Here is a 14100-nt window from a genome sequence, read left to right as displayed (position 1 = left end):
ATGTACTCTGAAGAGAGGGGAGCCCGTTGAAGTCCAGGGGCATCTGGGGCCAAGATGGAGCTGCGTTTAGGCTGCAGGAGCAAGGGGGACACAGAACAGGCTGGGGGCGGGGGGGTCAGGACAAGTGTCGGGGTGGTCGAAGAGGACACGGGGCATCCACACGGACCTAGCCGCACCGAGGAGGGGCCCTGCGAAGACAGCTTTCTCTTTCTAAGAATATGGCATGCTCCCCTCTCCTCTTTATTCAATTTAAAAGTTAGTCTTCAGGCTGAGACACAAAAGAGCACATGCTGTGTGGTTCCATTTCTGTGACATTCCAGAATAGACAAAACTAATCCTTGGTGATAGAAGTCAGGACAGCGGCTGCCTCTGCAGAGTGGGGCCGGGATAGCGGGGTGGGGGGAATTTTCCAGGTTGCAGAAAGGTCCTGTATCTGGATCGGGGTGGTGGTTACGCAGATTTACACAACTGTCAAAGCTAATCAAAACGTACACTTAGCATCTGTGCACTTTATTGTCTGCAAGTTATACCTCAATTTCCAATAATAATTAATAATAATAATAATAATAATAATAAAGGTAGTGCTCAGGCTTGGCACACCATTTCCTGGGACTGTGCAATCTGATTTCCTTGCTATTAAAAATTCACGGTCCACGGCTGAGAACAGCAGCTGCCTTCTGTTTGCCGAGTCAATGCCGACCACAGCCCGGGCGGCGGCAGCCTCGGCCACAAGGGCCTCCTTTCTTTTCCCTTTGACCTACTTCCCTGATAAGTGACAAGACAGCCAGACTGGGAACAAACGCGCCCCTTATTCCCCAGCCCTGAGCCTCGGCTAATCCGCCCGGACAGACGGATGGATGTGAGGGGCTTTGAGACGTCGCCCAGTTGTCAGTCTGCCCGTCAGACCTGACAGTGACGCCTCTGTTCCTCCCGCCGCCTAGGCCGGCCACATCCCCGCCGTCTTTTTGTTTCCTGTCCCTGCGAACATCTGTTAAAACTACTTCTTGGCGAGGTGCGGCAGGCGGACCCGTAAATCACGAAGTCCGAGCCTCCCGCCCGCCCTGACGGCGGCCGCGGCCTCATCTGGAAAGGCCTGGGTGGGGGACAGAAGATCCGCCCCAGAACAGCCTGGCCACCCTGGGGGGTAAAGCCGCATGGCCTGGACACCCCCAGGAGCCACCTGCTCAGGTCGTTCAGGCCCCGAACATGATGGCGGGTGGGTGGGTGGGTGGCGCACTACCCAGAAGCCCCCAGTGATGAGGAATGTGTGGGGACAAAAGTCAAAACAACAGGGGCCTGTCCCACAAAGAGCCGGCCACTGCGAGGGCTGGGACGAGGGAAGCAGCAGGCTTCCTTGGCCAGCGGTGGTAACTCCCAAATAAGGCCCCCGCTACTGCTGTTTTTAGCCCATTCCACATAATTGGAAAAACATGGGGAAAACCAACGCCAGCTGGGCGCCTCAGTGCAGAGGGGGTGGGGAGCCTGGCGCTGGAGGGCGGCGGGCGCGTGGGATCACAGCCTGGCCCGCCCAGGGGAGGGCGCCTTGTGTGCTGGCTTCCCAGGACAAGAGTCACTTGGCCCCACAGGGAACCACATCTCCCCCCCCCATCTTCCCAAGCTCCTGGCAGAGCTGGGCCCACAGAGGGGGCCCTTTGCTGTGACTTGCTTCCTTGTCTCCAAGCCTACAGGACCCTCACCGGGGCCACTTCAGGAGGGGGTGGGAAAGCTGAGACTCTGCACCCCGAGTCTCATGTCCTGTCAGCATGGACCCCACACGGGCACACTGGACAGCACGTAACAGGCAGCCGCTGCTCATCTGACCCCCTCAATTGTGGTCAAGGAGAGGAACTCTGCTCGCCCCATTTCACAGGCGAGGAAGCTGCAGCCCAGCCCCCGTCCAAGGGGAAATGGCACTGAGGGGGCCCGTCCCAGTCCATCTTCCCCTTCTATGGGGATGCCTGCACCCCTGGGACGTCATACCCTCCCCATTTGTTGGGGTGCAAGCATCACCACCATCTCAGCCCCTTCCCTGGGGAAGGTACCGACCCCCTACACAGGACTGGCTTTCATTTACTTAAAATCAGGAAAAAATAGGATTCTCGCAAGTCACAAAAAAAGGTCTTCATTTTCAACTCCTTGAAAGCAGACGCCCGGAGTGGGGTGAGAGCCCCAGGAATGCAAAAGTCATGCCTGAGGCCACAGCTTCAAATCCTGAGGTGTTTCCGGCTGTGCTGGTTGCCCACCTGCCTGCCCATCCACCTGCCTTGGGCATGTGTCACGTGCAGACGCAGCCCTCCACCTCCCACACCTGACCCTTGTCAAGGACACAGATTTGGCTGGGGAACGTGGATATGACATAAGGGTCTGAGGGACTCGGACACAGCCAGGCCCCTGCCCCTGACCCCAAATCCCTCCCAGCCCAACAGTGGCCTTCATCCCACAGGAAGGGGAGTCACATGCCCAGTTCACCCTCGACACATGCTTCACGCCTCTGCCCGTTGCTGACGGGACCGTGTGAGGAGGGCACCCCATCCACCCTTTGCCTCCACCCGGCTCCCCTTGGCACTACCCAGTCTCTGTATCTACTTCTGATTCCAAACGTGCAGCGAAGAACTGCTCCCCTGGGATCAAACCAGTTTGCCTTGCTGGCTCCAAATTCAAGATCAAATTCAAGCACAGCTCGTACGTATCAGGCAGCCAGGCCTTCCTCCCAACAACCCCATGAATCAGGTACTATACTATTATCATCCCTTTTGACAGGTGAAGCACAGGGAGGCCGAGTCACTGCCCCAAGATCGCACAGCCAGAGCGTGAGTTAAGGCATCATAAATGATGACTGGATGTAGACAGCCATCACACAACTGAAAACAAGGCACTCTAAATTCTGGGTTTGCCCAAGAGTGAATTTCCCCAGCGCCACAAGTCTTTGACAGGCTCTCCACTACCGCTACAACCATATTATCTATCCTGAGCATTGCTTCTGATGCCTCCCCTTCTGAAATAAAGAAGCTCCTCCAACGCAGCCTTGTTCTCCATCTTCTGCGAAGGCCTTTCCCCTAGCCCGGGGCCACCTCCTAGCCCTCACCATGTGGTCTCGGTTCTTCACCCCCCCAGGACACTGGACCTCACAGATTCCACAGCCAAGAGGAAATCCCTGAACAACCCTAGGGCCTCCTCTACCAGCCCCTGAATTCCATCCTCCCAGCAGACACCCCCAACCTCAGAAAACTCCCCTGGAGCTGGCAGCTCTCCATGGGTACCACTCCCTTCCAGCCAGGCTTCTGCCCACCAGGACCTCAGAGCTCCATCATGAATAGCGACATTCCACAGAATTTAGTGTTTCGTTGTCTTCCTTTTGCCTTTGTGTTACCAGCTACTATCTCCAGGTGGTTTTCAGTCAGTACCTTGCACATCATTTGCATTCAAAGGTGGATACATTTCACAGATAATTTACGTCCACCAGGATGCAAAACCGCTCATGCCCACGGACACTGGCGGCCTCAAAAGCCACACACGGAAAGGAAGACAGCAACCATGCTCAGGTGATAGGATTATGGCCTCTTCATCACACCTTTTCCTTCAACATGATCTTTTGTGGCAAGGGTTAAGAACGGAAGGGCGGGAGATGGCACCCTAAAGCCCCAGATCGCAGGCCTGGTTGTTGCTTTTTGTGACATCTGAAGCCCTTAGCCCCATTCAGGCCAGACACAGTCCAAATAGACCGAAAGTCCTTCAAGGACAGAACCCATTTCTCACTCATGCCCATATCCCTCTGCATTAAGGAATATGGAGAAATTTCCAGAAAGCCATCTAGGTGAAATGCTTCTGAGCAAGTTCTGAGTTTCTTCTCAACTCAAACTAAAACTTTTAGAAAGCTCTGTTTACCCTTTCCCACCCGAGTTGCCCCTGGAGCACTTCAACTTCGAATGGGTCCAGGACAGGGAGCTACAGAAGCCCCATCAGCCCCCAAACCAACCAGTCCCTTAGTGGGAATCGTTCTTATAAAAAACACCAACCCAACTGTCACATTCTTGTGCAAAGCAAGATGCCCTCCCATCCCTCTGGTCTCATCCGGGAGCTGGTCCCTTCTTCTGACACAACACCCTGGACAGGGCATCTGGGGTGAAAGCAGAAAGATGAAGTCCCCGAGCTGCTCTCTGCAGCCGCCCCTGCCCGGTCCACACCCCCACTCAGGCCACCTCTCGGAATGACAACCAAAAGGTGTTTCTTCTGCACACTTGGCATTCTCCAACCGAGTTATTTATAGAAGTGTCCTTCTTAGTTGGGGGGGGGGGGGGAGGAACAGTTCTTACAAGAAGGTGGCCCAGAGCAGCCAAATCCTGGGGGCATCTGTGGGCTTGCTGTCCCAGGTGAAGGAGGCTGGGTGCTAGGGATCAGCCCCCCATGCCCCACCCCTCCCGTTTCCAACAGGAAGGACAGGATTTGCTGCTCATCTACCAGGTCCACCCTGCAGGTATCAATGTCAGCTCCCCACAGCAGAGCGTTCAGCCCCCCCATGCCACCTCCTCCAGGAAGCCCTCCCGCCCCAGGCTGCCTCCTCTACTCTGCCCTCTGCTCTGCCCTCACCCCCGGGAGGAGAGGGACACCGCCCCCACCCCCACCCCCACCCCCAGCTGCTCTGGGCCTGGACAAGAAAATGCATAGTTAACATTTGCTGAAAGAATGCAGTGCCCTCAAAAGGCACAACCACCTGTGCAATGCAAGGGGCGGGGGAGTGTTCCCCAGGACTCAGAGGCTCCAGCTATTGGAACACCAGGAACTAGAAAGGAGGCGGCAGGGTGAGTCCACAGCCCCTGCCTCCTCTGGTTGGAAAATAAATCAGCACTCCCCGCAGGGGGTGAGAGGACCCTTGGACAATGGAGACAAACCTAGGCCTCCAGCAGACGGGTCCCAGCTCCCTCGGGCCCTATGAGACAATGAGAGGCCAACAGTGTGAATGGTGGGCCTGTACACCTACTATGTACCAGGCACCCTGCACAGAGCTTTCAATTCCTGTTAACACAATGGACTCTCCACAACTTCCCTGGGCGAGGGATGGTTGGGGACCCCATCTCACAGACGAGGAAGGGAGGAAGAGAGTGACAAGGACCCAGGCACCATCCACCCCTTTGCACCCCATGGTAGCTTGGGCGCACCCTTTCTGGAACTCCAGGCTTCTCCAGCTTCGCTGGGCCATGACTCTGGGGTTCTATTAGGGTTCACACCCCATTTTCACCCAAACCCCATTCCTCAAACTCTGGGGCATGAGGGAGCCTCGCAGAGCCCCTTAACAAAAGCTGCCGACACAAGTGCCCCATCAGGGCAAGGGGCCTGGCAGGCACTTCTACAAGATGGGGGGTCATGTTCATCCCCCACTCCTTCCCTAAATGTCCACATGCAGCCTGATTCTGGATACCCCAAGTGGGCAGATATGGCAAGCAGACCTGCATCCAGCCACACCCCTCCCTCTCCCAGAGCAGACATCACAAACCGATCCAACACAGGGCTCAGGCAGGCATCACCAATCAATGGCCAACCGACACAAGGTCCACACCCCTCTTAGTCCTGGCCAGGCCCAAGCTGGCCCTCTCCAGGCAGCACAACTCAGAAACAGCAGAAACACAAAAAGCAGAAATGTCCAACAGTGGAAGATGGTTCAAAAGTACATCCACTTGATAAAATACTCTTCAGGCACCATGACTCCTGTTTTTGAAGCATGTAACATACACAAATTTGTAAATGCTCCTACGATAGTGTCGCGTGAAATGTATAGACAGACACGGAAAAACTGCAAAGACACACTAGACTATTAATAGACTATCTCCAGATTTCTCTTTAGCTTCTCAGGTACACCAAGCAAGACTGGCTACATCATTTGCAGGGACCACTGCAAAATAGAAAAGGTGGGCCCCCTCATTCAAAAATTATTCGACATTTCAAGTCAGTGACAACCGAGTTCTGGTGGAGCTTTTGAAGCTGGGGTACCCTCCGGCTCACCCCATAAGAGCCAGGCCACAAGGCATCAGCTATCAGGTCCCCTCTCTCTGAGCCAGAGGCAACAGCAAACCCAGGCTTCTGGGAACCAGGAAGTCCCACCTTCTAGAACCTTCTCTGCTGCTTGCTACAGGTGACCCCAGACAGATGACCTGCCTTCAGTTTTCTCATCTGTAAACTGAGAGCATTAATCTAACCTGGTCAAGCTGCTCTCGCCCCTCGAGTGTCTACCACCCACCCTTAACCCTCTTTGTCTGAACCTCTGGTATCGCTGAACTACTCAAGGCAACACGCCTGGTCCTCCTGGGCCCCAGGCCCAAGTTCTGTCCCAGCATCACCTTCGAGGCCAATGTGTGTGGCCCAGAAGTGACAAGAGAAGATGGTCTTCTACACACTTGCCTAACACACCAAATCATTCTCTAACTCACCTGTACTGTCTGTCTCCCCCAAGCATCCCAGCCCTAGCACAGCCCCAGCACACAGTAGGTGCTCAATAATGAATGAATTGAATAAGGCGCCGTTTCGGTGGTTTCTAAGGCAAGCGCTGAGTAGCTGCGGACTCACTTGAAAAGAACCGTGAGGACTGAGCCAACCTCATCTCCAGTTCCCAAAGGGTGGCATGTCCTTTTAATGAGTTCCCCATGTGAATGACCCTTCCAGGGTCACCTGGGAAAATGAGGCTCTTTGTAAGTGGGGACTGCATGGGGCCAGCACACTATACAAGTAACAGGCCCTTTGATGTGACAGAGAAGTCTTCACGGAAGCAGAAGCCCTGCCAGGGAGCAGAGGAGACCCTACCCCCAGCATGACCACAGGACCATCCACAGACCTTGGCCAGCCAACAATAGAGGGGCCAGGAAACCACCCGGGGTCAGGCCTCATGCGCTCAGGCAGCAGACGATGGACCAGCAGCCGTGGGCAGAGAGGGAGACAGTGCTTCTAGTGGGCCGCTCACTTCAGACTCTGCCCCACAGAACCCCTACCCCATGGGTCCCATGGCACAAGCCAGCCCACCCAGGAAGCCCCTGCCCTCCCTGTGTTCCCCCCAAGTGAGAGCGGGCCCAGGAGTGGCTACCTCCTGACCTCTCTCCCTAGTCCCCTCGCTGGCCAGGCCTGACATCCCTGGGGATAGGCTGACTCCTAGACTCGTGCAGTTTCTGACCCCGGAAGCACAGACCCTGCACCTGACACCGGGAAATAATGAGGCTCAGACACCACCACAGAGGAGGGGGTGACACGTCATTAAAAAATAACCATAGTATGAGTCTGAAGTACCAAGTGCCTGAGAATTAAAGGGGGCAATAAAAAGGTGGTAAAATACCTAAAGCAAAGGGGAAACAGGCGTGTGGGGAGGGAAATCAACTGAACTCTGTGCAATAAAAACGCTCAGCAAGGACGTGTGCTCTGCCTAAATTTCCACGGGGGTGATTATGGCACGAAGACTCCACGGAGATGGGACGGGCAGAGACCCCGTCCCGCCAGGGCGGCCCCGCCGGTGCCCTCCGTCTCACCTGCCTTGCACGTCTTGCCGTTGTCCTGAAGCTGCACGCCAGTGGGGCAGGCGCAGGTGTAGAAAGGCTCCCTCGGGGACAACAGGCACAGGTGGGAGCAGCCACCATTGTCCTCCTCACACTGCGTGCGGACTGGGGAAAACGGGGAAGGGTGAGAGAAAGTTCCAGAACAGGTCCCGAGAGAGAGAGAGAGACAGACAGACAGACAGACAGACAACCTGCCACCACCACCACTTGTTTCCAAACGAGCTGTACCCTACCTCTTCGGAGCCCACCCCACCCTGGGAGCCCCAGTGTGTCCCTGCTGACCTCATGTGGCTTCGGGGCCGTCACCACGATACCCCATCCCACCTCACTGCTGACCCCCACCACACCAGGCTTTCAGCTTCACCAGACAAGCTGCCATTCCTCCAATTCCTCCCAGCCACGCCCCGTGGCCCAGGTGTGGGCATCTTCGCCCCCCGGTCCCCAATCTCCCACAACAAGAGGCCCTCATCTCCTTCAGGGCCTCCGAAGGACACCTCCTCCGTGAAGGTCGCCTTCCCAGGCAGGATCTCAGGACCCGCCTGTGCGGTAATGCTGGGGCACCCCGAGACAGTGGATTCCTGGAGCAGAGGCCTGTCTTATCTTTGTGACATGCTTGGACCCTACAGGTTCTGCACAAATGCTTGCTGGCCACACCGGACGCTGGGCTGAGCCCCTCGGTGTTGATGCCAATGGTTTTCATACTCCCAAGCCTTTCCACAACAAATATGCAACTGCACAGAATACTCCCAGTATCTCACTCTGCCCAGGGGCAGGGTGGGTGCAGTAGTCCTGAGATGCGGAGCATCAGACCCACTGTAACTGAAGCACACTCACTCGCTGGGGGTGCCTCTCCCCTCCCTGCCTGCACTGCCTGGGGCCTGCAGGTCACCCCAAAGTGGGGATGTGTTAAAGGACCATGGCAATCACCAGAAAGCCACTCCGGACAGCCCTCCCCTTCCTCTCAGAGCTGAGAGCAGGTGCGCCTGGGTCCCCACTCTTAGGTTCAAAGTTTGAACCTTCTACAGCACTGTGGCTAGAAACGGCTGCCCTGGTCCCCATGGGTGCAGGTGAGCCCAGAGCCCTGATCGCATTGGCTTCCTGTCACAGGAGCCCTGAGCCTGTGCGTTTCAAGCCTTTTACCATCAGGGAACCCCTGCAACGATCCTATGGAAACCCTAGACTGAGAACCTTGACTCAGAGATTTTTCATTAATAACTACGTAACTTCCTCTGGAACTTGAAAATGGGGCAACCATCCTTGGTCTCTTTGCCGCCTCCAAGGACCACTGAGTGGGGCCCCCACGCTAGCTCTGCAGAGGAGCCTCTCCTAGGCCTCTGCCCAGCCCGCCCCCGCACTCCACTCTAGCACGCACCCCCTTGTCTGCTCCACTGGCCTGAGGGTCGGCCTCCCACAGAGCACAGGCTCCAGTTGGGGGAAGCCACCAGCCCCATCCCCACCACGCACCCACCCTGACTTACAGTAAGGCTGCCGCTCCGGGCTGAGCACTTGAATGTCCATGGGCGAGTAGAGAGCGCTGAGAATCTCCTTCCGCTTCTCCCCTGTCCTCTTGTTACAGGCGTGAATGGAGCGGGTCTGCCAGTCGGTCCAGTACAGAGTGTCCCCAGAGAGCGTCAGGGCAAAGGGGTGCGTCAGGCTGCCCTCCACCACCTTCTGCCTGCACGTGCGGGAGGCGGAGGGAGAAGCCATCAGTGCCCCCACGGTCCCTCAGCACCCAGCTCTGAAAGGTTTTCACTGTCACTGCTGACCCATTTACACGAAACAGGACAACAGTAGCTGTGATGGAACAAAGTGAGATCAGGGCAGAGCGTCTCAGGAACACTCTCCCAGTGGACACAGGGCACCTTCCAGACCCAGCCGGCCTCCCGCCATCCCTGACAGTGACACCCCCTTTCCCCCCAACACATCCAGCTGCTCCCCGTCCAACCTGTTTGTATTGGGTTGTTGGAAAAGTCATGACGTATTTTTGCAACGGAAAACATAGAAAAAATGCGTCATAACTTTTCCAAGAACCCAACAGAATGGAGGCTGCTGAAAAAGTGCCCCCCAGAGAAGAAGGAAGAAAAGTGGCAAGGAGGAAGCCACACCTGGTGACAAGAGCTGATGACGAGCACGCCTGTCCTGCCCTTATGCTTTAACAATACAGATCAGACCAAATGTACTTGCTCCTCCCTGTAATACCAATCATTTGTATCAGACCAAATTAAACTTGTATCAACACAAGAAAAAACGTTCTCGTCTATGTATTTACAATGCCCAACAAACCACCTTAACGGCTGGCCCCTCACTATAGGCTCCCTGAGGGCGGGGCTGGCGGCTGGGTAGTCACTACCATGTTCCTAAGCCCCTGGGGCAGCACAGGCGACAGTAACACTCAAAAGGTATTTCGGGATACCCCAGAACCATACGCTCATGCTCTTTCTTGATCTGACCTGACATGACCTCTTTTTTGTTTCCTTGATGACAAATGCTTTAAAAAAATGTACTGAGGTGAAATGCACATAACACAAAACCAACCACTTCAAAGTGACTAACTCAGAGCCATGCAGTAAATTCACCAGGCTGTACAACCGCCACCTCTGTCTAGTATGCGAACATTTCCATCCCTCCATAGGAAAGCCTGAACCCACGCAGCAGGGGCTCCCCACCCCCCAGCCGCCACGCCGGCAACCACCAATCTGCTCTGTCTCCATGGACCTGCCTGTTTGGACATTTCATGTGACTGGAATCCTACAACACATGCCTTCTGCGTCTGGCTTCTTTCACTTAGCAGAATGTCTTCAAGGTTCATCCATGGAGCGTGTACAGTGCTGCATTCCTTTTTACGGCTGCAGAATGTGTGTATGGAGAGAGCACCTTTGGCTTATCCATTCACCATCCATCCGATAGTGGACAGACACCCGGATGGTTTCCACCTTTCGGCTACTGTGGACAGCGCTGCTATGGACATTCATGTGTAAGTATTTGTTTCAATGCTTTTGGGTTAATACCTAGGACTGGGCTTGCTGGATCACATGTTAATGTTTACATTCCGAGGCCCATCTGATGGTGTTGTCATTTTTTTATCAGAGAAGCCAGAGACCCATCATTTCTAGGGCTGTTCCACCTCCCCAAGCCCTGCCTCGGCCAGAGGTGCTTTGGGAAGCTAGCACCAGGCCTCGGTGTACCTCGCCCACCCTCACCCCTCCTCTCAGGACGCCCCCTCCCCTCTGGGTGCAGCTCCAGCCATGACCCCTCTGCCTCCCATCAGATCCAAGAGCTCCCCTGGCACCCCAGCCTTTACTGAGTGCTAATTATGTCCAGGCAGTGTGCCCCAAATTCACGTGCATTGCCAAATCGGATACTGTGACTATATCTAGAAAGTACAACCACGACGCTAATTCACATGTGAGGCCCCGAGCCTCAGAGCACTGAAGTGACCCAGCCGTGGTCACAGCTGAGAGGGGGCTGGGCCGGTCTGTCTGGCTCCGGCACCTGTCCTCTTTACCAGCAGACCATGCTTCCACTGGAATAGCCACGGGCACATCCATAAGAGTGTCGGCTACCTGTGGTGAGGCACACAGAGGAGGGGCTGAGAGTGGGCCCTGCAGTCACAGCACCTGGGTTACAACCCTGGCTCTGTCTAGCTGTGTGGCCTTGGGTGAGTTCACATGCCTCTCTGAAATGGAGGATCGTAACAGCAAACACTTCCTAGGGTTGGTATGAGAATGGAATGAACTGATAAAATGTCCTGGCAAACAGCAAGTGCTAGGGAAGAATTAGCCACCATCACCACCCTCATTATCATTATCATCATCATCACCATCACCACCACCACCACCAACACCACCATCATCATCACCACCACCACCAACACCAACACCACCACCACCACCACATCACCACCCTCATTAACATCATCACATCACCATCGCCATCACTAGCATCATCACCATCACCATCACCATCACTGACACCACTGTTGTCACCACCACTATCACCACCACCCCCATTACCATGTTTTAAATGCCACCATCATCCTCACTGTCCCTCATCACAAACCCTCGACCAAGGCACCCCCACCTGCAGCCATTCCAGGGGCTAATCCACCCTTCAGAGCTGCCAGGACCACTCAGATTCCCAAGGGCCACCGTTTCTCAGGCTGGCACGCTTTCTAAATCTCACACCAGGCCCCAGGCCAGTCTGTGCTCACAGGAACAATGGACAACAATGTTTCGAACCAGCCCGCGGGGCTCAGCTCTAAGACGAGGTCCAGAAGGAACTGAGGCCTCATCCCAACAGCCACGACAGCGGATCCTCCGGCCTCAGCCAAGCCTTCAGATGACCACAGCCCCGGCCAGGAGCCTGACTGTCACCTCGGGAGACAGCCTGAGCCAGAAACACCCAGCTAAGCCATTCCTAATATCTGAGCCCCCCAGAAAACTATCTGTTGTTTTAGGTAAGTCTTGGGGTATTTTGCTGTACAGCAATAGATACCTAATACAAAAGGCTGTGTAAAATGTGGCAAACCTGCCGATGCCCTCAAGCCTGTGCGAGCTGGCATCTGACTGTGTTTGCAGAGATCAAGCCACTGAGTCCTCTCCATGCCACCACTGTAGCCCTTGGTAGTGACACCCAGAAACTCCCTGCCTGGGCCAGAAGCCCTGCGAGTGCAGGTACAGGCTTTGTCCTCCTGTGTGTGTGTGTGTGGGGGGGGTCCCCAAGACCTGGCACTGAGCCAACAGGCAGTATGTGGTCAATGAATAAAATGCCCTTCACCCCTACCAGAGGAGACATTCCTAATCTAAAGCATAGTGAAGTAGGGGGACCATTAAGCTGACTGGAAAGCTCTAAAAGCAATTACCCAACAAGGAAAAAAATCCTTCACATTCATTCATTCAACCCATCTCATTGAGCACCTACTATGCATAAGGCCCTCTGGCAAGACTGGGGAATGTAGTGAACACCAAGACCGACCCAGCTCCTGACTTCAGGATGTTTACGTGCTGGGGGGAGGAAGAGGGTGCAGCGACCTGTTCACAACCCCTTCGGACCCTTGGGCCTCAGGTCCACTATCCCTTATCTACAATTCTGAAATCCAAACTTCTGAAAATTGAAAGAGTTGTGTCACTCGTTTAATGGCAAAACCTGTGCATGGATGTGGAGCGATTTATAGCCCTTTCAATTTCACTTAGTTGATGAACATTTTACATTTTGCTATAAAAGTATTCACATGGTAGACGGCAGACGCCCCAGCCCCAGACCTTGCTTGGGGTGTGGTGTTACATGAGGTGTGTGTACTCTTATTACTATTCCAAGCTCTGAAGGGTCCTGAATTCCTCAGGCCCCCAGGATTCAGATATGAGACTATGAAAGATCCCCTGCTAATGCCCAGCTCGGACTAGCCGAGGGCCTGGTGGCAGCTGGAGTGCGGTGGGGAAGGTGGGGGCCCATACCTGGGTGGCCACTTACCGGAAGGAGCCGTCCAGGTTGGCGCGGTGGATGAAACTGAGCTTGGCGTCGGCCCAATAAAGCTTTTGCTCCTCCAAGTCGATGGTCAGCCCATTGGGCCAGTAAATGTCCGAGTCCACAATGACCTTCCGGGTGCTGCCATCCATCCCCGCCCGCTCGATTCGGGGCGTCTCGCCCCAGTCTGTCCAGTACATGTACCTAATGAAGAGGGCAGAGGAGAGAGAGAGCTAACAGATCCGCTCTGTTTTTGTTTTCTGTTTCCACAAATGCAAACAGGAAAAAGCCCAGCAAATGTGCCTTCACATCGCACCCATCAGAGATGACCAATGAATGCTTAGGGGACTGGGGTGTTCTTGCCAGTGACTTGTTTTATAAGCAGTTAGCAATAAACTAATTTTTAAACAAAGCTGGGTAGTCAAAATAAACTGTTTCCAACTTGTTCTCAGTTAGCAACACATTCTGGCCACCCTTTTTTTTTTTTAAGATTTTATTGAGGAACTGGAGGAGGGGAACAGTGTTAGGGAATTGGGGAAGGGAAACAGCCAAGTTGTTGTCCTTCAATCTTAGTTGTGGAGGGCGCAGCAAGCTCAGCTTCAAGTCCAGTCACGCTGCTCAGCTCAAGGTGCTGTGTCCAACTAGTTGCAGGTGGGCATAGCCACCATCCCATGTGGAAGTCGAACCAGCTGCCTCGCTGTTAAGAGTATACACTCTACCCACTGAGCCATCTGGGAGGCAGCTCAGCTCAAGATGCCGAGTTCAGTCTTAACTGCAGGTGGGAGTAGCCACCATCCCACACGGGAGTCGAACCAGCAGCCTTGTTGTTAAGAGCGCACACTCTATCCCGAGCCACCCAGGCGGCAGCTCAGCTCAAGGTGCCAAGTTCAGTCTTTAGTTGTGGGTAGGTGTAGCCCACCATCTCGAACAGGCAACCTTGTTGTTAGGAGCACGTGCTCTTACTAGCTGAGCCATCCTGCCACCTGTTGGCAGCTCAGCAGCAGCTCCGCTCGGGCGCAGCTCACTGGCCCATGTGGGAATCAAACCAGTGGCCCTGCTGCTCAGAGCTCACGCTCTTAAGCTAACTTTATTTATTTATTTATTT

General features: G+C 54.6%; 1 protein-coding gene across 1 annotated transcript in view; it reads right to left on the bottom strand.

The window, feature by feature from the left end:
• Positions 1-14100, bottom strand: part of LRP5 (LDL receptor related protein 5) — a 42947-nt gene that overhangs the window by 22869 nt on the left and 5978 nt on the right. The window contains 3 exon segments of the mRNA XM_019654716.1: positions 7506-7637; positions 9011-9207; positions 13002-13199. Of these exon segments, the coding sequence (XP_019510261.1) occupies positions 7506-7637; positions 9011-9207; positions 13002-13195 (523 nt within the window). The 5' untranslated portion in view covers positions 13196-13199.

The sequence above is a fragment of the Hipposideros armiger genome, unplaced genomic scaffold, assembly GCF_001890085.2.
Source record: "Hipposideros armiger isolate ML-2016 unplaced genomic scaffold, ASM189008v1 scaffold_228, whole genome shotgun sequence".
NCBI lineage: Eukaryota > Metazoa > Chordata > Mammalia > Chiroptera > Hipposideridae > Hipposideros > Hipposideros armiger.
Note: the sequence above shows the minus strand (reverse complement) of the source record. Positions and strands in the feature narration are given on the sequence as shown.